Source organism: Chironomus tepperi, unplaced genomic scaffold (genome assembly GCF_022539635.2).
Source record: "Chironomus tepperi strain 1889 unplaced genomic scaffold, CSIRO-AGI_Ctep_v1 contig_34, whole genome shotgun sequence".
NCBI classification, from domain to species: Eukaryota; Metazoa; Arthropoda; class Insecta; order Diptera; family Chironomidae; genus Chironomus; species Chironomus tepperi.
In genome coordinates, this window is record NW_027226156.1 from 522,751 (window position 1) to 547,007 (window position 24,257).

Here is a 24,257-nt window from a genome sequence, read left to right on the forward strand (position 1 = left end):
CGATTAGAAACATATTTCCCTAAATTAGCATCACATTCTGAATATTTACGGCGTATTTCTATAAAGTTGGTAAAAGCTATCAAACCTTATCAGTAAGACTCAACATCAATTACTTCTAAAAATATCACATAAGATTGTTATCATGTAAGTGAGAAAAAAAGTATGTTAGTGGATCTCAGTCTATTATCTAACTGCGATGTAAAATATTTGCATGGATGCTGATAAGATCAAATTTATCCGGAAAGTGTGCTTACAATCTTGTCAAGATTGTCAAGATATACAAGTTCCTGGTAATGGTATGGACGTATTTTTGTGGGAACTTCCCATTCCCCCTCCCCCAAATTCTTTAAACCAAGCAGAAAAGGCAGATAATATTGACTAGATTATCAGCATATCTAGACCTGGTCCTGATTTTCATTTTAGCATATAGACTACCTAGCCTGAACCAATTATACAAATTCACCTCTTTTGTCGCTCGTCATTACTTAATGATAAGCAAGATTTACATTATTTACATTATGTACTTGAACTTGGTACAGCTGTAATTGTGCGTAAGCTGTTACACAATTGAAGAAAAATTTGATATAAAAGATTCAGATCAGCTGGGTCGCATCATTAGTTTGTTGGACATTTGGAAGCTAAAAGGACCAGAAAAGTGTGATACTTTTAAATTAGTGATATTAAAAAGTTGGTGAAAATGATGTTAAAATTGTGAGTTTTGAATATTTTAAAGTTCTAGCTTATTGCTGAGCATCTAAAACTTTTCCATTGTTCCCATAATCCACAGAAATTTAGCAGCAATACTGCTCATCTCCATCATCGCAACCATCAATGCTGCCAGTCCTACAGATAATGTGAACATTTCAATGGAATGTACCATTGGAAACGTCAATTACATCTACTTTGGCATCCAACAATCATGTACAGCCAAAGGAAAGCTAAATATTGTCAACATTAATACCACAGTTACATCAATTGACGGTGGATGCAGTCGTTCCAATCCAAACCCAAGTGTAAAGGTATTCTACGTCTTCGCAAAAGTCGCAAAGTATGTTCCAAGTGGATTGGATGTCTTATTCCCAAATTTAATGGGATTCCGATTCGAAAGTACCCAGTTGAAGCTTGTAACCAAGGAAAATTTGAAGCCATTCCCAAATCTCTTGATGTTTGCTAGTGTCGGCAATCAAATTGAGTTCCTTGAACAAGATTTGTTCATGTATAATACCAAAATTGAGTACATCAGCTTCCGTGCCAATAGAATTTCATATATCGATCCAAGTGTCTTTGCTGTTATAGGCAGTAGCTTGCAACAATTGTATATGGATGGTCAGGCAATCGCTTGTGGACTTGGCAATACAATCACACCAAATACAGTCAAGAACGCTTTAGCTAAATTGGGCAAATCCATCTGCGCTGACATCACAAATGCTCCACCATTATACCTACTTTTATTGCAGCTTAAGGAGCAACTTGCAAGCGGTGGAAATGATACATCATCATGCGAAGAGGAATTAACAGCTTGCAATGGAAACTTGACTGAAATTCAGACCAACTTGACTGCCTTAAATGATGAGTTGACTCAAGTTACTGGTGATTTAGAGACATTGAATGCGACATTGTTAGCTGTAAATGAGGAACTGACATCATGCAATGCTACAGCTGAAACATGCGCTACTGATCTTGCATCATGCCAAGGCGGAACCTGTGCAACTGATTTGACAGACTGTCAAAATTCATTACAAACAGAAACAGATGCAAAAACTGCATGCGAAACTGATAAAGCTACGTGCGATAGTGACCTGCTTACATGTCAAGGAACAAGTGGTACCTGTGCAACTGATTTGGGAGCTTGCAATGATGCTAAAACCTTCTGTGAAGGTTGCAGAGCTGATATAAATTATGACCCTACATGCTAAGCCTGAAATTCAGCAATTTCGAATTAAATATGTAAAGGAACTGATTTATTTTTTTGTAGAGAATCAGTTAATTTTAGATGGCAATAAAGAGCATACTAACTAAAATCTAGATCTTGAAAAATTCATATAAACATCTTTTATTGAAGATAACCTTTAAATTTTAGGAAGTTATAAACAGTGTATGTCAGTTTATCATATCAAACTTAAATCACGTTGTGCTTACTATCTTCATGATTTATGACTTTTTCTTCAGATGATAGCTCCAAGAATAGCGTTGATAAGATTGTGTTAATTTGCTACAGATCAACAAGGTCATCTACGTAATTTTGGCAAGCTTATCAAAATCAAATGCGAAATAATAAAAGCAGAAATCACAGCAATTTTAGGTTCCATTAAGAGTTCTCTCGGGGTGCTGAACATATTGGAAGCTATAATTGGTTAATATTCAAAATGTCCACAGAAATGTAAGAAATTATTCCGTGCTTCATATTTTGGAATAACTATAGTTCTTTTACAGTCTAACAGCTCTATTCTTCATCATCTGCATCATATCGACCATCCATGCTGCCGATGAGGAGATCACAATTGATTGCAAAATCGGCAAAGTCAACTACATTTTCTTCAATCAACTACTGTCATGCACAGTGTACTCAAAACCGAATATTGTAAAAAGAGAGACAAAAGTGACTTCAATATGCAGTGGTTCCACTACCGGAATTAGAGTATTCTATGCCTTGTCCAAAATCATTCGATATATTCCTAAAAATTTGGATCAAGTCTTTCCGGATCTTACTGGATTTAGGTTGGAGAATACGCAGCTGAAAATGGTGACCAAAGAAGACCTTCAGCCATTCCCAGAGCTAACCATGTTCGCTAGTGTAAGCAATCACATTGAATTTTTGGACGAAGATCTCTTCATGTACAATGAGAAACTTCAATATGTCAGCTTCCGTGCCAATAAAATTAGTTTTATTCATCCAGATGTCTTTAATGTCGTTAGAGGATCTTTAAAGCAGCTGTATATGGACGCACAGGCAATCAACTGTGGAATCGGAAATCCAACGACTGTAACTGCAATTGGCAATGCTTTGGATAAGCTAGCATCTTCTGAATGTACTGACATTATCAATGCACCTGCTTTATATACGTTGTGGCTTGAATTAAAAGGTCAAGTGTCTGGAGGAGGTGAAGATCTCCAGCAATGTCAAACTCAATTGGCGGAAGCAACCGCAGCATTAACATCAGCTAGTGACAATTTATTGGCAGTTCAAACTGATTTAGATAGCTGTACTTCTAATTTAGAGGCAATAACAGCTCAATATGATGAATGCATGACAAATACAACAACTGTAGAAGATGAATTAGCTGCATTGGAAACAACTCTCGGAGAAGTTAGTCTAACAGCAGCAAATTGTTGTTCTGCACATCCAGAAAGCTGTGCTTAGTAATTAAATTAAAATTTAATTGTTTTCCTTAAAATTTTATTTCAATCTTTTGTAATTCAGTGCAAATAAAAGATTTAGGCTTGAATAGTTTAGAGCATAATCAATAAGAAGCTGTGATTTTTAGATAAAAAGCAGTGAAAAATTTTGTTTACAGAATGAAGTTGATTCCACTCCCCAACCACACCTCTAATCCATATCATTGTTATTCTTCCATTTTGCGGCAGTGATGACAGATTTTACTCTTTGTAAGTCCCCAAAAGAGCTTTACATGATGGGCAGTAGTGATTTGATGCTTTGAAGCACTAAAAAAGGACAATAAACCGTATTTAATGTATGTAAATCTGATACATAATAAATAAAGTCAATAATTAGCATTTAAATGATGGAAATTAGAATATTAATTATATATAGCAAGCCTTAGCAAGGTGTGACAGTTGTTGACAATTAATCATTCTTAAATTGAGCTTGGCATGTCACATGGTGACCCAAATTATATTCTGTACCAAAAAAGCTCAACATATATGTATGTAGATGTAACCAAGCATCCAACCGGAGAGATTTACAAACTGTAATCCCCAGCACATCCAACATTACACTCTAAATACTCACATTCATAAGATATGGACAGCAAACAAGTGGACAAAAGCAGATGCACAGTAAAAGGGCAACAAGATGAGTTGTGTTTGTTGATTCCTGTTCAACTGCTGTATTGACTGATGAATTGCAATTTGGACATGTTGTCGCAATGCTTGCTTTTCCAAAATTTGACATTTCTTCTTATTGTAATCAAGTTTTCAGTTAATTAAGTTGATTTATCCTTTAAAATTAAATTTGAGTCCACAAAGCTATCCAACTGACCTATTCAAACACCAATACTCGACTAATTATTTTTTGCGTGTCTAAAAAGTTCCTTTTTTATTTCCACTGTTGTATGTCGAGCTAGCATAAAAGCACTGAACACATCATGAATATTTGAAAAGATTCTCAACTAGGTAAAATGACAATTTTGATGAAGCAAACATTGAGTTTGAGGAGCGGTCATGGTAGGTGTGAGATAGGAGCAAACTATGCGTGCTTGATGGTTATAGATGTGGATGAAGACTCAGGGTTGGTTCAAGTGGTTCATTGAAGAACATTCCGCTTTAAGGCGACAGACCGACTATGATTCTCACTTTAACCCTGTATACGACAATGTAAATTGACATGTCAGAGGAAAAATCGATACGATTTGCTGTAAAAAACACGGAAAAGTCAGAAAATTGTTGCATGTCGTGTAAATTCGCATTAAATTTTTTTTCCGATTTTAATCTCAAATTGAAATTTTTTAAAGTTTAATTACAATTTTCTTGCATATTCTGTCAATTTGTATTGATATTTTATAAATGTATGTCACCCTTTATGCTCATGTCCTTGAATGAGACTGAAAAAAGTATCAAATTTCTAATATCCAAACATCAATTCCTCATAAGCTGGCTTTTCATAAAGTCTTGATGGACAGGCGGAATTTGGAATGCACTTAGTTGTCCCATTAATTCGAATTGTTCCTTCAGGACATCCACAATAGTAGCCGTATTTACAGCTGAAGAAGTTAAGCTCACAAAGTGGATCGGGTGCCATGTCACATGTCTTTTCACATAATTGCATTCCACAAACGATGACTTCAGTTCTGTTGCATTTTACTGGATATAGGTAAGAGCATTAATAAGTTGTTGAATGTTAAAAGGAAACTAAGACTTACATCCATGATCTTCAATGAGAATGCATCCCTTTCTGTTGGTTCTGATATATCCTGGCTTGCAGACACATTCTAAAATTGTGATATATAAGATTAAATAGTAAATTGTGTTCAATCATAATGATTCTTACCAGTATCACATCCTTGATGACAGTAGTTAGTGACACCTGGAATATGAAGGGTCTCGTTGACGCCGCAATCTGATTCTGAAAATGAAAAATTTTTGCAATTTAGTCTTTTTGTGATTAGATTGAACTTAATGATGTCTATGCTGGGATTAAGATAGAGTGGGTCATCAACATACCTTCAGGAGGTGAATCCTCTCTTCTTTTGTAAATCTGAGATGCTAAGAACTGAGAAGTTTCTTGATCACAAGTAAAAAGATCATTTCCACTGAATGCTGTAGCACTTAAAATGTACCTAAAAGTAAGGATTGTAAGTATAAAGTGTCATGAGGGTTAACTATATAGCAAGGGGTAAAATAATGAATTAAATTGAAATCATTTAACTTTCCACGTGTTGGATCTAAATTATTAGTTGATCATCCATCTAATCTTTACAACAGGAGTGTTTTTTGGACAAAAATGGAAAGTAGTAGGAGGGTGCTCCTCCCTTTTGTAGGGTGTATGATTAAGGAAAGTCAATGATTGAAGAATTCGGTCCAAAAAAGACTGGATTCCCATGGATGCACCCTCAAATTGCTACACTAATTTTACTAGTAAATACCCAAACTCATACTTACCATGCAGCAAATAGAACAAACATTGACACTAAAAAGACTAAATTTTGTGCTCTCATCTTGATGCTTAAATTAAGACTACAGCACCTTATGTCTATTTTCTCTGAGATGACTTAAATTTTATCAATTTTATTACGAAATTCAGGTTTTTACAGTCATTTTGTCTCAATTTTTTGTACTATTTCCCAACTTGATTAGGTTCAGCTGATTAAATAATGAAAATTATCGATGTGTTGTTGGTATTGGTTAGGGGACCAGCATATCATGAGGTTTGGTTCCAACTACTACTCTGCTTCACATAATCAGACTGCAAATCACATTTGTGAGATTAACATGATACTATAATGAACCAATAAAAAGGTGAACAAATATGAGATAAGATCCCAATTAAGTCTAAATTGGAAGCTATAAATATTGTTAATTTGAAAAATTCCCATGAATTGGTATTGTGATTTTTAAGAGAATTAAAGTTAAAATTCAAAACAGATTTTTTTAAACATGTTTAAAATTTTGTTAATTTTTGTTGCTATTCTGAATGTTCAAGTATTTGTTGTACGTAATTATGACAGTGACCTTCCTAGGTGCAATTTTTAAATTGTTTTTGACTAATTCCAACAGAAATCATCGAAGCCATACTTTGATGTTCTTATTGACAGATTCGAAGATCTTACTGAAGGAATAATAGATTTTTCCGATTTAAAAATTCGTAAAATTAATAGAACACGTGCATTTGTTGGCAACCTAAACCTCAAAAGTCCGTTGGGTGATGACTCAATTATTGAAATCACATCATACATTAAACATGGCGGTGATTATAAATTGATGCCATATCGAATTAGTCCAATTCCATTTTGTACATTTTGTGCTAATGACACCTATGTGTATCGAGATCTGGTAAAGAATTCAGACTTTCCTGAGGATATAGCAGCAGAATGTCCACTACAGCCGGTAAAAGTCATCCAAATAATGAGAAAAAAATTTAATTTTATCTTAATTTTTCTTCAGAAATCTTACAACTTTAAAGGAGTTGCTTATAAACTTGAAAATCTTCCCAAAGCTATAGCTCACTCGGGTGACTATGCTGCAGAAGTAGTGATAAAAAAGGACAGAAACACTGTCAGCAAATTTCGAATTTACGCGACTATTATTCAAATTTAAAGTACATTTGTATTGAAATATTTTACAATAATAAAGTATACAATTTTATTTGGACAGCTGTGTTGTGCCTTTATGCCTTTTTATTGAATGTTTTTACGCACGGGTATCAGTCTTAAATTTATTGAATGGAAGAAAGGAAAATGAAGCAATATTTGGTATTTTTGTGTATTTTTCATGTAAGTTATCGAACTTTACTGCCTTTACGTAACTGAAATGTCTTGATAATCCTTAAAATTCCAGGTAGCTTACTGCATAACAACCTCAGATATCAACGAGCTTAATGCTGCTTTTTCAGGCACCAGACTTGATAGCTCAATGCTACAAAACTATGCAAAATACATAATACAGCACAACTCATCCACAAGCACTAACGTTGACTCAATGACTTTTAACACCTTCTCAGAAATTTCTGATCTTTTGAAGAAATACAGCACAGGAGATGGAGTAATTCAAGTACAAAACTTATTGCAGGATGTCATGATTCAGATTAAAGCTATGATTGATATTTTAAAGGCACAAGGTGAATTGATTAAATTATTTTAAGACAAATTTGTTACAAATTTTTCATTATTTCAGGAATTAGTGAGGAAAAAATGATGGCAGTGGCATTTCCAGTTGCTTACAATGACTTGATTCACATGTTGTCACTAAATGCTCACAAGTTGAGTTTGAATATTCACGTAATTAACTTGAAAAAGGTAAGGATCTGAATGATATGTTAAGCCAGATGTAAATTAGAAGTTCTAAGTCAAAAGTGAATATATAACAATTTCAGCCAGAAAATCCAAAGTTCAAAGTTGCAAAGCCACACAAGACAATCAGGAAAACTTACAGAAAAGCCTTTAAAAAAGCTTTTAAGGAAGCAAAGAGGCTAAAAGGTAAATTTTTAAATTAATCAATTCAAAAGCTAGTAAAATAATAAAAAAAACCCATATTTCAGTTTTAACACCAAGAATAATGAGAAGCATGCCACTTCAAACCTCAATTGTAAGTGATTTCCAATCAATTGTGACAAATTTGGCATATACCGTAGAAAAAGCTTTTTCATCATCGCCAGCTCATGCAGCTGGTGCTAAGGATATTATTTTGAATCTTGTAAACCAAAGTGATAAAGTGTTGAAGATACTTGATGGAAATAGTAAGTTTGTATCTGATCATGACTCATCATGACTAAGCAACATTGAAATTTTATTTCAGACATCAAAAGTGGCCCTGTTGTATTCGAAATAGCAACAACAATTTTTGTAGACATGGTTGCGGAATTGAAGCACTTTATCTTTGCAATTTGATTGAAATTTAATAAGGCATTCCATGTAATATTTGAGATAATTCATGTAAAATGTGTAATAAAGCTTAATTCAAAACCACCGTAATCAACTAGTTGATCATTTTTCTTAAATATTTCATAATCCACGCCAACTTCATAGCAGTTTAAAGCTCTCAAATCACACAACTCTTCTCTTTTAACTTTAAACTCACCTGTTGATCACCTCATATTCTCAATTGAGAGCATACCTGTCAGTGAGACTTAAAAAATTTAATTTTGAGTATTTCAGTTAGCCGCGAACTGTTGCTGCATGAAGTTGTAATTTAACTATTCAAAAATATTACAAAATTGTGTAAATATTACAAAAGTTCAATTTACGTTTGGTTCATTGTTGAGGATTAAAGAAAAAAATATAAAATTTAAGTAAGTAGTTGCAAATTGGTTGAATAAGTTTAAGTACAAAAGAGTGGATTTATACTTTGTTGCGTATTCAAACATCAAATGGTCATATTGTGCAAATTATGCAGCTTTAAAGACAATTTAAGTTCATATGACTCAGACTTAATGACTATTAAACGAGATATACCGTTTAAAGTTCATTAGAAAGGTCTTGCAAATTCTTTGGTTTTCTAAAAATGTTAAATCCGGTTTTTAACATTTAAGACATTTTTGAATACTGATTCTGTATGTCACAGTGACTAAATTGATGATAACACTTTGTTATTTTAAAGAATCCAGTGATAAACGAGTTAGAACTGTCCTTAATTTTGACATTTTAGTTTCCATAATTCATAAATATATATCTTAAATGTATTCAAATTAAATTATTAATACAGGTCTAGATTAGAGTTTGAGCCCTTATTCGGGTAACTGGTATTAACCTTGTAATGAGCGGCAATGGTCTGAGAAGCTTTTTGTTTATTTATCTGAATAGTTTAACATTTATTTAACAGCTTCTTAGTTGTTAATTAGTAAAATAATTGTTTAAAGAATAATTAAGCTTAATATTAAAAAGACACACTTATTTTTGACAAATACAAATTGTTGCTTAATGATGTCCAATGGTTACAGACGGTTGTTCAGTGTCTTGTAGGATATTGATTACTTTAAGCACTTTCTAAAGTTACATTGATGACTTCATGACCCCTGATTTTCTGTACTCTTCCAAAATCAACGACTTTAACCAAAAAAAAGTTATAAAACCTAACAATAATTACACATCACATGCCAACATTACTTAATAAATTTCTTAATTTTTCATTTCAATTCCAGCACCACCAAAAAATCATCAAACGTAATCACAGAAAGCGGCAACAAGAAATAATATATTGCATAATTAAATTGACTTTCAAATTCGGCAAAATAAATCGAGAGAAAGAGAAATTTACCCAAAAAAAAATTGAGAGTTTTGGACACAAAAGGCGAAGATATACGAAGGAATTTAACATCTGATATGCAATTAGTGTAGCTGTATTGGTTGATATAAATTAAATATTTTAGTTGCATTCGGAATTAGTGTCAAGGTGCTTATTGTTGACAAGTTGTGGTCAGTTGATGAAACATTTTATTAATCAAGCATATGAAGAAGTTAAAGAAAATTCAAAAATTCAAAACAAAACAAGTCTTGCCGGAATGCTGCATTGTTATTATACTTGAATTTGTCTTTAATAAAATGCTGACGTTAGTTATAGTCTCACCATTGAGTCGTAAAGAATCGACTCAAGGTCAATTGATGTTAACGTAAAAAATAATTGAATGGGGTAAAGACGTCTTTAATTCTAAAATTATGTGCCGTTAGTTTTATGTTTTTTGTCAGCTGTTAAGACTTAGATTTGAATTTTCTTGATTTTTTTAAACATTTTGACCATCAACTTCTAATTTTTAACATTTTTTAAACAGCAAAATCTTAATCACAAATCCCCTTCAAAAATGGTCAATCAACGAGAACCAGTTCTAGTCGAGGAACTTCTCCACGAAGTCGAAGATGAACTTTGTGACGATGACGTTGCAGAACAGTCACGTGGGTCAAAAGTCGCCGCAATCTTTCAAAAACCATTCGACTTTATCCAAATGATGGTTGAATTTATAATTTATTTTATGGTTCGAATGGCTACCGAGGGATGTATGCTGCCTATACCAGAGCTTGAGGATGACGAAAATGAGAATGAGGAGAACGAAGAAGAGAATGAAGATGGTATTGGTGATTTTGGACTTAATGATGATAAGAAGAAAAAATGAGGATGTAAAATTAGTTTTTAATGGTATTTATAAGGTGACTGGGCAATATTATAGTGTGAATGGGTGAACATGGGTTCCTTGGGGAGTACTAGGGTTTTCAACTGAAGGACCTGAAGTGTTCATGGAGGTCCCTAAAGTACATTGTTCGATATATAGTTTAACGGATGTACCATGGAGCAAATGTAGGTTTCTGGGGCCTCTTAAGTCCACGAGCAGATACCTAAAGTACCCAAATAGCTCCCTAAAGTACCCAAGACCGCTACTATAATTTAGTTATTAATTTCCAACTCCATTTGCTCATTTGTGATCCAATTAAGTGAAAAAAGCTTGTTAATTATTGTTATATAAATCACAAAAAATCATGCAGCATTCAGCTGCTAATCATGCAACCATTTTAGAGGAAAATATCGCAATTGACCTCTAAATTTGATGCAATTGCTAGTTATCACTGAATATTTTTTTTACATTTAAATTTGAAATAATAAAAAAGACTTAAAAATATTTAATTATTTAAGCACTAATTGCAATAAGGAAGAATTGAATAAAATTGTTATGCATAAATTCTGGCATTTTTATTAATTCCTAAAGAAAATCCATCAATTTCAGCGGCAGTCATCAAATCCGTTAACTTATTCTGTCTTATTAGGCTGTAGTAATCCAACTGCTGAAACCACCAAGTTGGGTAATGACCGTATTATGACCATCAAGACATGGAGCATTGGGTCGTGCATTTGGGAAATTGGAAACGACACCAACTAATGACCAGGTTGTGCCCATTTGTACAAACACCGGTGAACCTTCATCTCCATGGCAGGCATTTGCGTCATCTAGGTTTTGTGTGCAAATTATTGGACCTAGAATGAATATAGTTTGAAATAGATTAACGTGTTTGGAGAGAAGTGGAGGGTCCAACCCCCCAGGGCGGAAGTTGGATATAAATGGTATAATTAAACCTACCAGCTGGCACAGGTGTTGTTGTAGTTGTAGCTGCTGCTGTTGCTAAAAATATGAATCAGTTTGATTAAAAATATAAAAAATTTGACCACAAAGGATACTTACTTGTTGGAGCTGCAGTAGCTGTGTTAAATAAAATTAATATAGTAAAAAAATTTGAAATTTGAAAATTTGAAAAAACGTAAAATTTACTAACCGGCTCCTGCGGCTGTAGTTGCTGCAGTTGTTGTTGTTGTTGTTGTAGTTGTTGTTGTGGCTGCTGCTGTTGCTATAATACACAAATATCATGAAAAAATTTAATAATTAAAAACAAAACAATCTTACTGGTTGGTCCAACAGTTGTGAATGCTGGATTACAGTTACTTCCAGCTACACCAGTCAAGTAAGCACATTGAAGTAAATTTGGACGTTTTTGGTCATTGTCGACGTATCCGTATCCACAAGTGAGTAGTGTCTGATCAACAAATGCATCTTGAGTACTGTTATAGTAAGGAGTAGCTGCATGAATCAATGTATTGAGTGTGACAGTCCTGTTGAGTGTCAAAACAGCCAAGTCATTTGTTGAGTTCCTTACTAAGTAGTTGTAGCCAGGTGCAAGTGAAATTTTAGTAACTCCGAACCCAGGCTGACCGTTTGGAAGGTTTGCACCACCAATAGTAAGCCTGATATTTGTTGCCTTTCCATCTTGAGGTGTTGTAACACAATTTCCAGATGTTACGACCTTATTGCCTGAAATCAGACATCCACCACACCTTCTACTCACATCAGATCCTAAGAATGTGATGAAAAGTGTTGTGTAGCACTTTGGAGTCATTTGTAAGGCATTGAAGCCACCGCCAATGCGTCCAAATTTGTCTGACAGAGTGCTCGCCTGAGTTAAGGCACAGATAGTCACTGACAAAATTATAAACTTGAACATTTTCGAACTTTGAATTTCACTTGTTCCCTGAGGTAATTGATACTGACTTGAGTAGAAAATTTTGCGACTTTTATATGAATAAAATTGCTGGAAAATTATTTACGACTCTTTGTTCCATAAAAGAATTAGAACAGACATTTGATAAGCTTGATATACAACTCTGGATTTCTAATTTTTTTATGATTTAAGTGCTTATTTTTTGGGCTGATTTGAATACAATTTCTTAGGTTGATAGCTCATTTTTGAGGTTAATGAACCACATATGAAAGATTTGACTAGAATATTGCCAATTATACTGAAAGTTAGACAAGTAATGACTGAAAATTAAGCAACAACTTAACTGACTTAGTAAATTGAACAACAACCTGACTGAAAACTGAGAAACAACTTGACTAGAAATTGAGCAACAACTTGATTAGAGATTAAGCAATTACTCGACTAAAAGTATCACTTGACTAGAAATGAGCAACAACTTGACATAAAAGTGAGCAACACTTGACTTTAAAAAGCCCTAATTATCTCCGTTATTTAGAAAATTTCAATTAATCAAAGCTCACAATGCCTTATAATAAATCAAAAAGAGCTTGAATAATAACCCATTATAAATTAATGTTATCAACTCAATTTTATTGCCAAAAAATATCAAAACAAGCTTAGAAATATTCTAAGTTCAATTAATTTCCTATAAAATGCGAAGTTCCTGATTCAGAAGTTCCACAGTTATTTTCTAACTGTTCAGACATGCTTAAATATGTAATTTTGTTCTTTGTTGTTGCTAATGTCAAACCATTTACAATCAACAATGAGATTGGCAGAATTGGTGGTGGATTCAATGCTGGCCGATTGGCACCAAAATGTTACGTGTCACTTTACATCACGTTTCCAAATAGTGACGTTTATAGGCAGTGTGGTGGATGCTTGATCGCTAAAAATAAAGTTTTGACTGCTGCCAGCTGTGTTACAAATCCTGAAGATGGAAAGGCTACACACATCAAGTTCTCATTTGGAACTGTCACGAATAAAAATGGAGTTCGAGGAATTGGAATCAGAAAGGTGGCAGTGGCACCTGGATACAATTATTTGGCAAGAAAGTCAACAAATGACTTGGCTGTTGTGACACTCAACAAGACAGTAACACTTAATGGATTGATTCAAACCTCACAACCTTATTCCGATGCAACATTAAACTCCTTGGTTGGACAGAATCTACTCGTATGTGGTTTTGGTCAAGTTGATAATACTGGAAAGAAGTCAAATACTATGAAATGCACTTATTTGAACTCCGTTCCTGCTTCGAACTGTAATTCTGCTTTTGCTAGGTACAAACGACAAGTAACAGACTCGTCAACTGTTTCTGATACAACAACCAGCGATACAACTACTGGAACGACTGCCAGCGATACATCAACTGCAACGACTGCCAGCGATACAACTACTGGAACGACTGCCAGCGATACATCAACTGCAACGACTGCCAGTGATACAACTACTGGAACGACTGCCAGCGATACATCAACTGCAACGACTGCCAGCGATACAACTACTGGAACGACTGCCAGCGATACAACTACTGGAACGACTGCCAGCGATACATCAACTGCAACGGCTGCAAGTGATACAACTACTGGAACGACTGCCAGCGATACATCAACTGCCACGACTGCCAGCGATACAGCTACTGGAACGACTGCCAGCGATACATCAACTGCAACGACTACCAGTGATACAACTACTGGAACGACGGCCAGCGATACATCAACTGCAACGACTACCAGTGATACAACTACTGGAACGACGGCCAGCGATACATCAACTGCAACGACAGTAAGTGACACATCAACTGCAACGACTGCCAGCGATACATCCACTGCAACGACTGCCAGCGATACAACTACTGGAACGACTGCCAGCGATACATCAACTGCAACGACTGCCAGTGATACAACTACTGGAACGACTGCCAGCGATACATCAACTGCAACGACAGTAAGTGATACAACTACTGGAACGACTGCCAGCGATACATCAACTGCAACGACAGTAAGTGATACAACTACTGGAACGACTGCCAGCGATACATCAACTGCAACGACTGCCAGCGATACAACTACTGGAACGACTGCCAGCGATACATCAACTGCAACGACTGCCAGTGATACAACTACTGGAACGACTGCCAGCGATACATCAACTGCAACGACTGCCAGCGATACATCAACTGCAACGACTGCCAGCGATACAACTACTGGAACGACTGCCAGCGATACATCAACTACAACGACTGCCAGCGATACAACTACTGGAACGACTGCCAGCGATACATCAACTGCAACGACTGCCAGCGATACAACGACTGGAACGACTGCCAGCGATACATCAACTGCAACGACTGCCAGCGATACAACTACTGGAACGACTGCCAGCGATACATCAACTGCAACGACTGCCAGCGATACAACTACTGGAACGACTGCCAGCGATACATCAACTGCAACGACTGCCAGTGATACAACTACTGGAACGACTGCCAGCGATACATCAACTGCAACGACAGTAAGTGATACAACTACTGGAACGATATCAACTGCAACGACTGGCAACGACTGCCAGCGATACATCAACTGCAACGACTGCCAGCGATACAACTACTGGAACGACTGCCAGCGATACATCAACTGCAACGACTGCCAGCGATACAACAACTGCAGCGATACAACTACTGATACATCAACTGCAACGACTGCAACTAGCGATACATCAACTGCAACGACTGCCAGCGATACACAACTGCAACGACTGGATACAACAAACGACTGCCAGCGATACATCAACTGCAACGACTGCCAGTGATACAACTACTGGAACGACTGCCAGCGATACATCAACTGCAACGACTGCCAGCGATACATCAACTGCAACGACTGCCAGTGATACAACTACTGGAACGACTGCCAGCGATACTTCAACTGCAACGACAGTAAGTGATACATCAACTGCAACGACTGCCAGCGATACATCAACTGCAACGACTGCCAGCGATACATCAACTGCAACGACTGCCAGCGATACAACTACTGGAACGACTGCCAGTGATACTTCAATTGCAACGACAGTAAGTGATACATCAACTGCAACGACTGCCAGCGATGCATCAACTGCAACGACAGTAAGTGACACATCAACTGTAACGACTGTCAGCGATACATCAACTGCAACAACTGCCAGCGATACAACGACTGTGAGTGACACAACAACTTCAACAACGACGACACCAACAACAGTCACAACTACACCAACAACAGTTATAACGACATCAACAACAGGCACAATGACATCAACAACAATCACAACAACTACACCTACAACAACTACAACAGGTCCAACGACAGTAAAACCTGGTAAGTCATGAAATAAATATTCACAACTTTTTGACTAAATTTTGAAAATTTTCTATTTAGGTCCAATCATGTGCACCCAAAATATTGGTGTCAACAATGTCTGTCACGGAGATGAAGGATCTCCAGTATTTGCTCAAATTGGCGGTTCATGGCAACTTGTTGGAATCGTTTCAAATTTCCCAGATGCCCAAACGAAAAACGGATGTTTGGATAGTCATTCAGTTCAGATCACGCAAGTCGGTGGCTTCATTAATTTCATAGCCGCATCTTAAGGATATGTTAAGGCATTGTTAAGATCACAAAATCACAATTTGGACCCAAAAATTGAATTAAAATAAAAAATAAATTTTTTTGAAATTTTTACAAGGGTTTTATGTCTAATTCTCTCATTTTGTGACTCTCATCTCTCGTATGCAGTTCCATACTCTCACTCTCATACACAGCGGGGCTGCTACACTGTTACAAAAACATAAACAAACCATTTCGCGTCAATTGACGCAAATAATTTTGTTATTGTTCTTGAAACCAATTGATGAACAGGAAGTGAGGAAGTTTTAATGAAATGAACGGCAGTGCCTTAAATTCTAGTGAATTTGATGAGGATTGTGAGGATAATGACGTCCTTGTCTTTCATATTATGATCACAGATCCATTAAAAAAGTTGAAGTAAGCTTTAAAAATTGAGAATTATTTATTGGAACTAATAAAGTGAAATTTTTTACACTTTTTAAGGCACTTAGTTGAGCAACACATCGGAAGTAAATTGAAGGATTTCCAATTTTACTTGCAGGACTCACAAATGGTAAGAAATTAGTCCAGTAGTGGTCAAGCTTTCTAGTAGCCACGACACCCAAGACCATCCTGTGACTTACTGCATTATGTGTCGTGGCTCAAACGGTTGACCACAACTTTATATGACCCAAATACTATTTTCAGCTTCAAGAAGAACAAAACCTCACCGAGCAGTGCCTCAGCTCAGACACAGGCCTCGTTCAAATCAATCTACAAATTCAGTATGACAAGCAGCGACTGAATATCATCGACGTACTAAAGCCAACTGACGAGGAAGTGACTAAATATTACCGAAAAGTTGACATGGAATCGACACAAAATTCAGAACATTCATGGAATGAAAATGAGTCATCGAGTGACAACAAGTCACCTAATAAAGTGGGGATGAACAGTAAATGGACTGTGGATTATGCATTTAAGGCAGAGCTTGTGAAGATGGGTGCAACTGAAGATCCACAGGACTGGGGTGTGCAGCATGTGCAATTTTGGGTGAGGTTTGTGTTCAATTTATGAGCTATATCTTTCTAAATTTCATATTTTTAGATCTCTTGGGCAATAATCAAGTTCAATCTACAAAATGTGAAGTTAGAGGATTGGAACATTAACGGAAGTGAGCTATGTCAGCTAACCCATAAGCAAGTTCGAGAGAAAATCAGTTCAGAAAATTTTGAGACATTTTATACACATTTAGAGATGTTAAGGAAGCACAGATATATTGCCGTACTAGATGAGAATGAGAGGGAGGAAGCTAATGGGTCATTGAAGAGGAACCAGAAACCTAGTGAGTGTCAAGTTTAGAATTGAAACAATATTTTGAAATTTATTAACTTCTTTAATCTATTTCTAGTCATGCACATCGGCTCAGACAACAGAAATGGCAACAACGGACAAATTCAGCTCTGGCAGTTCCTTCTTGAGATCCTCACCGACAAGGACTATGTCTCAGTCATCGAATGGGTCGGTATATCGGGTGAATTCAAGCTCAACGATCCTGAATATGTTGCTCAATTGTGGGGCGAAAGGAAGAACAAGCCTGCAATGAATTATGAGAAGCTGTCGAGAGCTTTGCGGTATTATTATGATGGTGATATGATTTCGAAGGTGCAAGGGAAAAGGTGAGTGATGATGAGGGTCAGAGGATAGCTTGCAGTAGTCACAAATGTTGATGCCTTAGCCTACATTGTGTCACTAAAGTGTGTACCCAAAATTTTGAACATTTTCTTTAATTAACTTTCAGATTCGTCTACAAATTCGTTTGCAACCTGAAGGAACTGATCGGGTACGATGCAGAAGAGCTGTCCAGGCTTGTCCGAGAAGCATCGCTCGTAAAAGACACAAATCATATCCTGAAATCCATGTGAAATAAAATTTATTTTTTGACAATTTTTAAAATATTTTTAAATAAAATTTCAATTATTTTTGTAATTAACTTTTTTTTATTATTTTTTTGTTCATCAAGTTTCAACTTTTTCAGTCAATTGGAATCAAAGTTTATATCATGAGAAGCCTTACTGTGGCTGTTAAGTCTTGTGGAGGACAACTAATTAATTTTGAAATGCTCAGGATTAAGAAGCTAAAATTTGAGGGATTAAAAATGAATCTTTGGCTTATTTAGTGACGGCAAATCCAACACGATCGTTGCCAAAGTCAAATTCTGTGTAGTATCGACCGATAAAAACATCACCAAGAATCCATAATGGACCATTTGGTGGTGGAATGTCAATTCCCATAAATCCACTCAAACAAATTGTTTTGCCCATTTGAGCAATTCTCAAGATGTAGTCAGCACCGCTCAAACTAAAGTCCTTTCCACCCAAAGTGAATGTAATTGTTGGCAATTTTGGAATTAAGCTACAATCAACCATATATTGTCCATTCAAAATTGGAGTTCCACCAATAGCCTTGTTAATCTCAGTAACTTCCTTGGTTGGTCCAGCAATAAGTGAGGTTCCTGTATCAGCAATAGCTTGACATCCACCGCTACAGAATGGCTTGTCACCGACTTTACCGCCGTCCATTTTGAATTGCCAGTAGGCTTTACGGTTTACTGGAAGGTATGTGAATTCACCTTCATAATGGTCTGGGTCACTTCCGCCGAAGATGATTTCTAGAAAAAATAGTCAGATAAGGTTCATGAAAATTGATAGAAATGCCGGACTTACCTCCACCCTCCTTGCCATTTGGATCACGATTCAAGTAGAATGAGAATACTGGCTGTGGGATGAGACCCTGATTGAACATATTGTAGAAAGGAGGCTCAACTCCATCAACTGAGATTGACTTGTATCCGAGTCCCAAAATTCCATCAAACTTTGCTGCCACAAATACCAAACCAGGTTCAGAAATTGCTTCAGCAAATGTCTGCTTTTGAATGTTCAATCCACCAATCTACATGAATTTTAATTAAATTATACAAAAAAAAAAATTGTCTATAAATCAATAAATTGTTATGAAGTCAGCAGAATTAAGTTTTTGCATTTTCAGAACTTTATCAGTCATTGAGTCATTACTCACTTGACCCAATAGACGATGAAATTTATTTTAAGTGATAACGACTTACATTTACTGTATCTGTTGACAAATAACCACTTAATGAGCCACTGCCATATTCGATGTGGAATGCGGTACCATTTTTCTGGAATGTTGAACTCTTCTTGGCATCATACTTGTTGTGCATTAAGCAGGCAATGTTCATGAGTGAGCATTGCTTGGATGGGATCCATAAGTTGGAACTGCCAGTGTCGAAAACGACTGTTTAAGGGAGAAATTTTTATTAATTTTTTGGGAAAGGTTGCAAGACCACCCATTTGAGACCCACCAAAAGTACACAACCAGTAAAATTATCGAAGATTGTGAAATATTATCAAAATTCCCAAAAGTCCATAATTTTCAAACCATAGACCCCCAATGTATTATCAACAAAGAAACCAAAAATCAACAAAAAATCCAATCGGTCACTCACCCTTGAATGATTGAGGCGGAGTTCCAATAGAAATTGGTCCATAATATTGAGCATCAAGATAGTTGGACAATGGTTCGGGCGTTGGTCCTTCAACATTATTATAATTTGACAATCGTACCTGCGACAATTCAGTTCCAACGCTCATAAAATGGCGACGAGCTGAGTCAAACTTATACAAAGGAATTCTAGATTTTCAGAATAGATTAAAAGAATTTTTTTGAGTCGTAAATAAAAATTTTCCATTGAAAAACACAAAAAATAACAATTTTTTTACCTGAACAGTTCCCCATTGGCAATAACTAGGCACTGAGCCACAAACAGCAACGAAATAATTTCCTTGAACATCCTTAATCGATGAACTTCAATCACAGAATGTCTTAGTCACTGCCTATACAAATGATCGGCAAAACAAAAGCAAAAACAATCCGAATCGGTTCTGTTTTGGATGTAAATGGAATTAGAGGATGTCCCCCTGGATTGTTGGATGTTCAGAAAAATTTAGTCAACAAAAATTTCTTTATTTTTATAATTTTTAATAAAATTTTTATAATAAACACAATAATTGCGGAGTTATGGATGGATTCGATGAAACAGATGTGATGCTCGAAGATCACATCAACAAGTGCCGGTGCTGCTTTCGGATGTTAATTGATGATCAAAAATCCATTCGTATATCAAAATCAATTGAGCAGAAGTTTTTTGAATTGACACAAATTGAGGTAGGATATTGAATGAAATTATAAAGAACATCCTGGTGGAAAAAGGAGGAACTTAAGGAACTAGTTGTGTATCATATCTAGAGGATCAACCTTCTCATCTTTGATTGACAATTTTCTTCTTATTCATCTCTAAATTAACACTTTTTCCTTAACTTCCAAAGCATTTCCACCCACCGGTACAGAGCTCATGTCACTAACTCATTTCCCTTTACCATTCCAGCTCATCGATGCCGAAATCTTTTCCTCAAAAATCTGCCAACTCTGCCACAATGATCTCGAAGTGTTTCACAACTTCCGCAAGGATCTCGTTCAAAAACAAAGGAAATTATACAGTGCGATAGTACAATCAACAGACCAGATTCTCAAATCAGAAGATACTAATGAATTTATAGAGTGTAGTGGAGGAACTGAGGATGAAGAATATTTAGGAACTGAATTTCAAATCAAAACAGAAGCTAGTGATAATTTAGGGATGTGTGTTGAGAACTACATCGAAGATGATGAGAAAATGTAAGTGAATTTTGAGGCTTTATGGTTAATGACTGCCATTAATTTGATTCCAGGCTCTCTAATTATACAAAGAAGTCACTCAAATCTAACATGGATCGAGTTCATATTGGTGAGGAAATTTATACTTGTGATAGGTCAGTGTCACATCTTCATACTATTGTTGTGCTGTTCCCTTTGAGAATTTTTGTCAGAATTTTTATTTATTTTTTGATCAAATTTCAGATGCAACAACAAGTCACAGTCTAAAGTGGATCTGGAGGATCACATGAAGTCACACATATCGAAGCAGACTAGGACATACTTTTGTGAAATTTGTGGATTAGATTTCGATAAGAGACATTTACTGAATCGTCATGTAAAGATTAAGCATACTGTTAAGGAGAGGAGACATAAGTGCTCGCATCAGAATTGTGATAAAGGTAAACATCAGGGACTTGGTAAAAATACTAATTTATCAAATTTAATAATCCTTTCAGCCTTTTTTACCGTGTCAGCATTGAAGAAGCACGTTGAATCTCATTCAGAAAAAGGTACACAATCCCATGTCCAATATAGATACCATAATATATCTCTGTCTTAATATCCCCTCAGAAATGCCATGCGAATACTGCGGAAAGCTCTTCTCCTGCCTCAATAATCTTAGAACTCATCTATATTACCATTCGGAACCAAAATTTGTCTGTGAATTTGAAGGATGTGGAAAGAAGTTCTTCATGAGGAAACTACTTAAGGCACACATCAATGTTCATCGAGGACAAAAAGACTACGAATGTGAATACTGTGAAAAGTCGTACTTTTTTCAAGCTCATCTAAAAAGGCATGTTCTATCGATGCATATGGTGAATGAATTATTATCTCAAGTGAATATCTAAAGGAACTAACTAAACATTTAATTTACAGAGACTAAAAATCGACTGTGAATTGTGTTCAAGTACGTTCGCAAGGAAAGAAACCTACAGAAATCATGTCATCAACCAACATCAAAACCTCAGCTCAGAAGCCTTAGAAAAATTATTGACAAAAATACGTAATATGAAAGTTGAGGATTATCGGTCGACGTCGACTACGTAACAAAGAGTTACTTTAGTATCTGTTAAATGAGAGAGTCAGGGGCTTAAAGTGTTTGAGTTACTGAATTATAACAAAAACGAATCAAAATGTTTAAAACATAACAAAATAAAATATTTTTTTATCTAACGGTCAAAAAGTTTTTGAATTTCCAACTTAACTTAGTTGATTGTTGACAAGTCAAATCAAAACATTAAACAAAAATATTCACAAAAATTAAATAAAAGTCACAAAAAATGGAAATTTACGATGCATCGGAGATCCTAAAATTGGAAGCTAGCAAGCACAAAACAGTTATTCACATAGAAAATCCAGACAAATGTCGGTTGTGCCTTAAAGCCATTAAAAATCGAATAATCATAACAAATGCAATCAGAAGAAATTTTTTGGATGTAACACAAACGGAACTGCTGACATCTGATAAACTTTCCAAATTTATATGCTCGAAATGTGATAAGGACCTAAAGGATGCACATCTGTACCGAGAAAAATTGATTGAAACTCAGCGGAAGCTATGTGAGGAAGTTGGAGAAACTCCAATGTTTTTTATGCCAGAAGTTGTGCATTTAAAGCAAGAAAAAGTTGATATACTGAATGAAGAAGACTATGACAATGATGATTTTGGAGGTGGAGATGACTACTCAGACTGTGGTGACAGTTTTGAGGCACAAAGTTACAACTTCAATGATGTTACAGACGACAAGTCAGAAAACGAAAAAGAGGTGAAAGAATTAAAAGACAACAAAAAAGAAAATAACAAAAAAATTCAGCATAAGCCAAGAACTAGGTCAAAAAAATCAGAGGAAGATATCAAACAAGAAAGTGACGAAGAATTCAAACCAGATAGTGGAGATAAGAGGAAGTCAAAGAAAGGGAATGGTCGCAGGAAAAGGCTGTATGATTACTATGATCCCGAATTGGATAAGGAAGTTCAAGAGAGAAAAGTAACTGAAGAAAATGGACGGACTTATTACCTTTGTAGCTATTGTGGTAAGTAATGGCTTGATTTTGGGATACTGGATCAGGTTTGGGTGTCTCAGTCTAGGATTAAAATTCTTAACAACTATTCCATATTGTCGTCCCTACCAGGCAAGAACATGAAATCAGCATTCTCACTTAAAGAGCACATCCTAACCCAGCACAGAGATCTTGAGAAGAAGTTCCATTGTAATTATGAAGGTTGCGGTCGTTCATATGTGACAGAAAACAGACTGATGATTCATAAGCAGTTCCATAAGTACACCAAGCAAGTTATTTGTCCTACATGTGGTAAAGTGCAATCATCAAAGAATCGCCTTAGGGAGCATATACAAAGTGTTCATGAAAAAGTCCAAAAATATTTCTGTGATATGTGCAGCTTTTCCGGGCTGTTGAAGAGTCGGCTCAGAGCTCACGTTAGGACTCACATCCAAAAAGAAAACAGACGAAATCATCCTTGTCACATTTGTGACTTTGTATCAGTTTGTCCCAAGTATCTCAAGTAAGTAATCAATGTCCACTTGATGTCTGGGTGCTTACTAAACATTTCGTTCCAGACGTCACATATTAGATCATGAGTTAGCAGAACAAGGTATCAAGAAAGAATCACATATAAAGCTGGAACCGTTCATTTGTCATTGTGGAAAGGTTTTCAGTTATAAGGTAGAATACAGAATATCAAATTGTGTAACAAAATAATAACATTCGATTTCTCCAAATAGGCTGCCCTACAAATGCACGTCAGATGTGTCCACGATAAAGTTAAGAAAAATATTTGCAGCATTTGCAATCACGCGTTCTTCCACAAAGTTGATCTTCAGAATCATATGTAAGTTGACCTGAAAATTATTTAAGCTTTATGCATAATTTTTAACATTTTATTCCGTTAAATTCACAGACTAGTAAAGCACAATCGAGAGAAGCTAGTTAAAAACATGCCATGCGACATATGCGGTAAGCTCTTTGGCATAGAGAAACAACTTGCCAGACACAGATTATATCATTTTATTAGACATGAGTGCAAAGTTCCAGGATGCGATGAATATTTTAACACGGCAAAGAGACTCGAAAGACACATTAAGAAGGTGCATTAACCGTGCAAATGCAAATGACCTACTAATTATTTAAAGCTTACGAGTGCTTTACCTTGCTAAATGTTTAGCAACAGATTAACGTGTGAATTAATTATAAAAGCTGAAAAAACTGTTTAAATAATTTAATTAATGGCTTGAATGCTGTATGATGCAAGAAGGTGATTCTTGGTATAATAAGGTGCAGTTACACCTATGCTAGACTCAAAATGTATTTCCATGCCGAGACAACAACTTTCTCTATGTCCAGAAGGGATGGATTTGAAGTCCCCACTCCCCTACATGATGAATTTCAACCAACACCGCTTTGATGACCTTGAATCATTAAGATATTCTATTAGAAGAAGCAAGAAATAAAAATCAAAATT

The 24,257-nt window shown here is 35.8% G+C and overlaps 10 protein-coding genes and 1 long non-coding RNA gene across 11 annotated transcripts; 8 read left to right on the plus strand and 3 right to left on the minus strand.

The window, feature by feature from the left end:
• The first annotated feature begins 609 nt into the window (after positions 1 to 609).
• Positions 610 to 2,015, plus strand: LOC139096532 (uncharacterized). The gene is made up of 2 exons (XM_070648272.1): positions 610 to 711; positions 788 to 2,015. Exons 1-2 carry the CDS (start codon positions 698 to 700, stop codon positions 1,914 to 1,916), a joined length of 1,143 nt encoding a protein of 380 aa, XP_070504373.1. The 5' UTR covers positions 610 to 697; the 3' UTR covers positions 1,917 to 2,015.
• Positions 2,016 to 2,232: 217 nt separating this feature from the next.
• LOC139095560 (uncharacterized) lies at positions 2,233 to 3,471 on the plus strand. The gene is made up of 2 exons (XM_070646954.1): positions 2,233 to 2,380; positions 2,434 to 3,471. The coding sequence occupies exons 1-2, from the start codon at positions 2,367 to 2,369 to the stop codon at positions 3,359 to 3,361; spliced, it is 942 nt and encodes a 313-aa protein (XP_070503055.1). The 5' UTR covers positions 2,233 to 2,366; the 3' UTR covers positions 3,362 to 3,471.
• Positions 3,472 to 4,630: 1,159 nt separating this feature from the next.
• On the minus strand, positions 4,631 to 5,973 carry LOC139096132 (zonadhesin-like). The gene is made up of 5 exons (XM_070647785.1): positions 5,839 to 5,973; positions 5,401 to 5,516; positions 5,228 to 5,302; positions 5,100 to 5,168; positions 4,631 to 5,040 (listed from the first exon to the last, which is right to left on the minus strand). The coding sequence occupies exons 1-5, from the start codon at positions 5,892 to 5,894 to the stop codon at positions 4,802 to 4,804; spliced, it is 555 nt and encodes a 184-aa protein (XP_070503886.1). The 5' UTR covers positions 5,895 to 5,973; the 3' UTR covers positions 4,631 to 4,801.
• Positions 5,974 to 7,055: 1,082 nt separating this feature from the next.
• Positions 7,056 to 8,366, plus strand: LOC139096119 (uncharacterized). The gene is made up of 6 exons (XM_070647758.1): positions 7,056 to 7,169; positions 7,234 to 7,513; positions 7,570 to 7,691; positions 7,769 to 7,871; positions 7,934 to 8,131; positions 8,191 to 8,366. Exons 1-6 carry the CDS (start codon positions 7,119 to 7,121, stop codon positions 8,280 to 8,282), a joined length of 846 nt encoding a protein of 281 aa, XP_070503859.1. The 5' UTR covers positions 7,056 to 7,118; the 3' UTR covers positions 8,283 to 8,366.
• Positions 8,367 to 8,536: 170 nt separating this feature from the next.
• Positions 8,537 to 10,999, plus strand: LOC139095660 (uncharacterized). The gene is made up of 3 exons (XR_011544889.1): positions 8,537 to 8,683; positions 9,533 to 9,806; positions 10,160 to 10,999. It is a non-coding gene; the product is annotated as an uncharacterized lncRNA (long non-coding RNA).
• Positions 11,000 to 11,040: 41 nt separating this feature from the next.
• Positions 11,041 to 12,397, minus strand: LOC139095650 (trypsin 5G1-like). Its single transcript, XM_070647043.1, has 5 exons — positions 11,777 to 12,397; positions 11,649 to 11,720; positions 11,558 to 11,575; positions 11,456 to 11,497; positions 11,041 to 11,352 (listed from the first exon to the last, which is right to left on the minus strand). The coding sequence occupies exons 1-5, from the start codon at positions 12,369 to 12,371 to the stop codon at positions 11,141 to 11,143; spliced, it is 939 nt and encodes a 312-aa protein (XP_070503144.1). The 5' UTR covers positions 12,372 to 12,397; the 3' UTR covers positions 11,041 to 11,140.
• A 715-nt stretch (positions 12,398 to 13,112) lies between these two features.
• On the plus strand, positions 13,113 to 16,080 carry LOC139097687 (serine-rich adhesin for platelets-like). Its single transcript, XM_070649619.1, has 3 exons — positions 13,113 to 14,967; positions 15,122 to 15,769; positions 15,830 to 16,080. Exons 1-3 carry the CDS (start codon positions 13,113 to 13,115, stop codon positions 16,039 to 16,041), a joined length of 2,715 nt encoding a protein of 904 aa, XP_070505720.1. The 3' UTR covers positions 16,042 to 16,080.
• A 195-nt stretch (positions 16,081 to 16,275) lies between these two features.
• Positions 16,276 to 17,986, plus strand: Ets97D (DNA-binding protein Ets97D). The gene is made up of 6 exons (XM_070646584.1): positions 16,276 to 16,435; positions 16,502 to 16,571; positions 16,706 to 17,050; positions 17,105 to 17,342; positions 17,409 to 17,676; positions 17,799 to 17,986. Exons 1-6 carry the CDS (start codon positions 16,332 to 16,334, stop codon positions 17,920 to 17,922), a joined length of 1,149 nt encoding a protein of 382 aa, XP_070502685.1. The 5' UTR covers positions 16,276 to 16,331; the 3' UTR covers positions 17,923 to 17,986.
• cathD (cathepsin D) lies at positions 17,975 to 19,976 on the minus strand. Its single transcript, XM_070646570.1, has 5 exons — positions 19,798 to 19,976; positions 19,524 to 19,708; positions 19,122 to 19,312; positions 18,724 to 18,949; positions 17,975 to 18,668 (listed from the first exon to the last, which is right to left on the minus strand). The coding sequence occupies exons 1-5, from the start codon at positions 19,866 to 19,868 to the stop codon at positions 18,169 to 18,171; spliced, it is 1,173 nt and encodes a 390-aa protein (XP_070502671.1). The 5' UTR covers positions 19,869 to 19,976; the 3' UTR covers positions 17,975 to 18,168.
• LOC139095260 (zinc finger protein Paris-like) lies at positions 19,827 to 21,946 on the plus strand. The gene is made up of 7 exons (XM_070646559.1): positions 19,827 to 20,242; positions 20,463 to 20,752; positions 20,806 to 20,886; positions 20,975 to 21,171; positions 21,229 to 21,282; positions 21,344 to 21,591; positions 21,653 to 21,946. The coding sequence occupies exons 1-7, from the start codon at positions 20,096 to 20,098 to the stop codon at positions 21,821 to 21,823; spliced, it is 1,188 nt and encodes a 395-aa protein (XP_070502660.1). The 5' UTR covers positions 19,827 to 20,095; the 3' UTR covers positions 21,824 to 21,946.
• A 58-nt stretch (positions 21,947 to 22,004) lies between these two features.
• LOC139095208 (zinc finger protein 888-like) lies at positions 22,005 to 24,245 on the plus strand. The gene is made up of 5 exons (XM_070646491.1): positions 22,005 to 22,810; positions 22,910 to 23,300; positions 23,356 to 23,461; positions 23,521 to 23,627; positions 23,697 to 24,245. The coding sequence occupies exons 1-5, from the start codon at positions 22,057 to 22,059 to the stop codon at positions 23,890 to 23,892; spliced, it is 1,554 nt and encodes a 517-aa protein (XP_070502592.1). The 5' UTR covers positions 22,005 to 22,056; the 3' UTR covers positions 23,893 to 24,245.
• Positions 24,246 to 24,257: the final 12 nt, after the last annotated feature.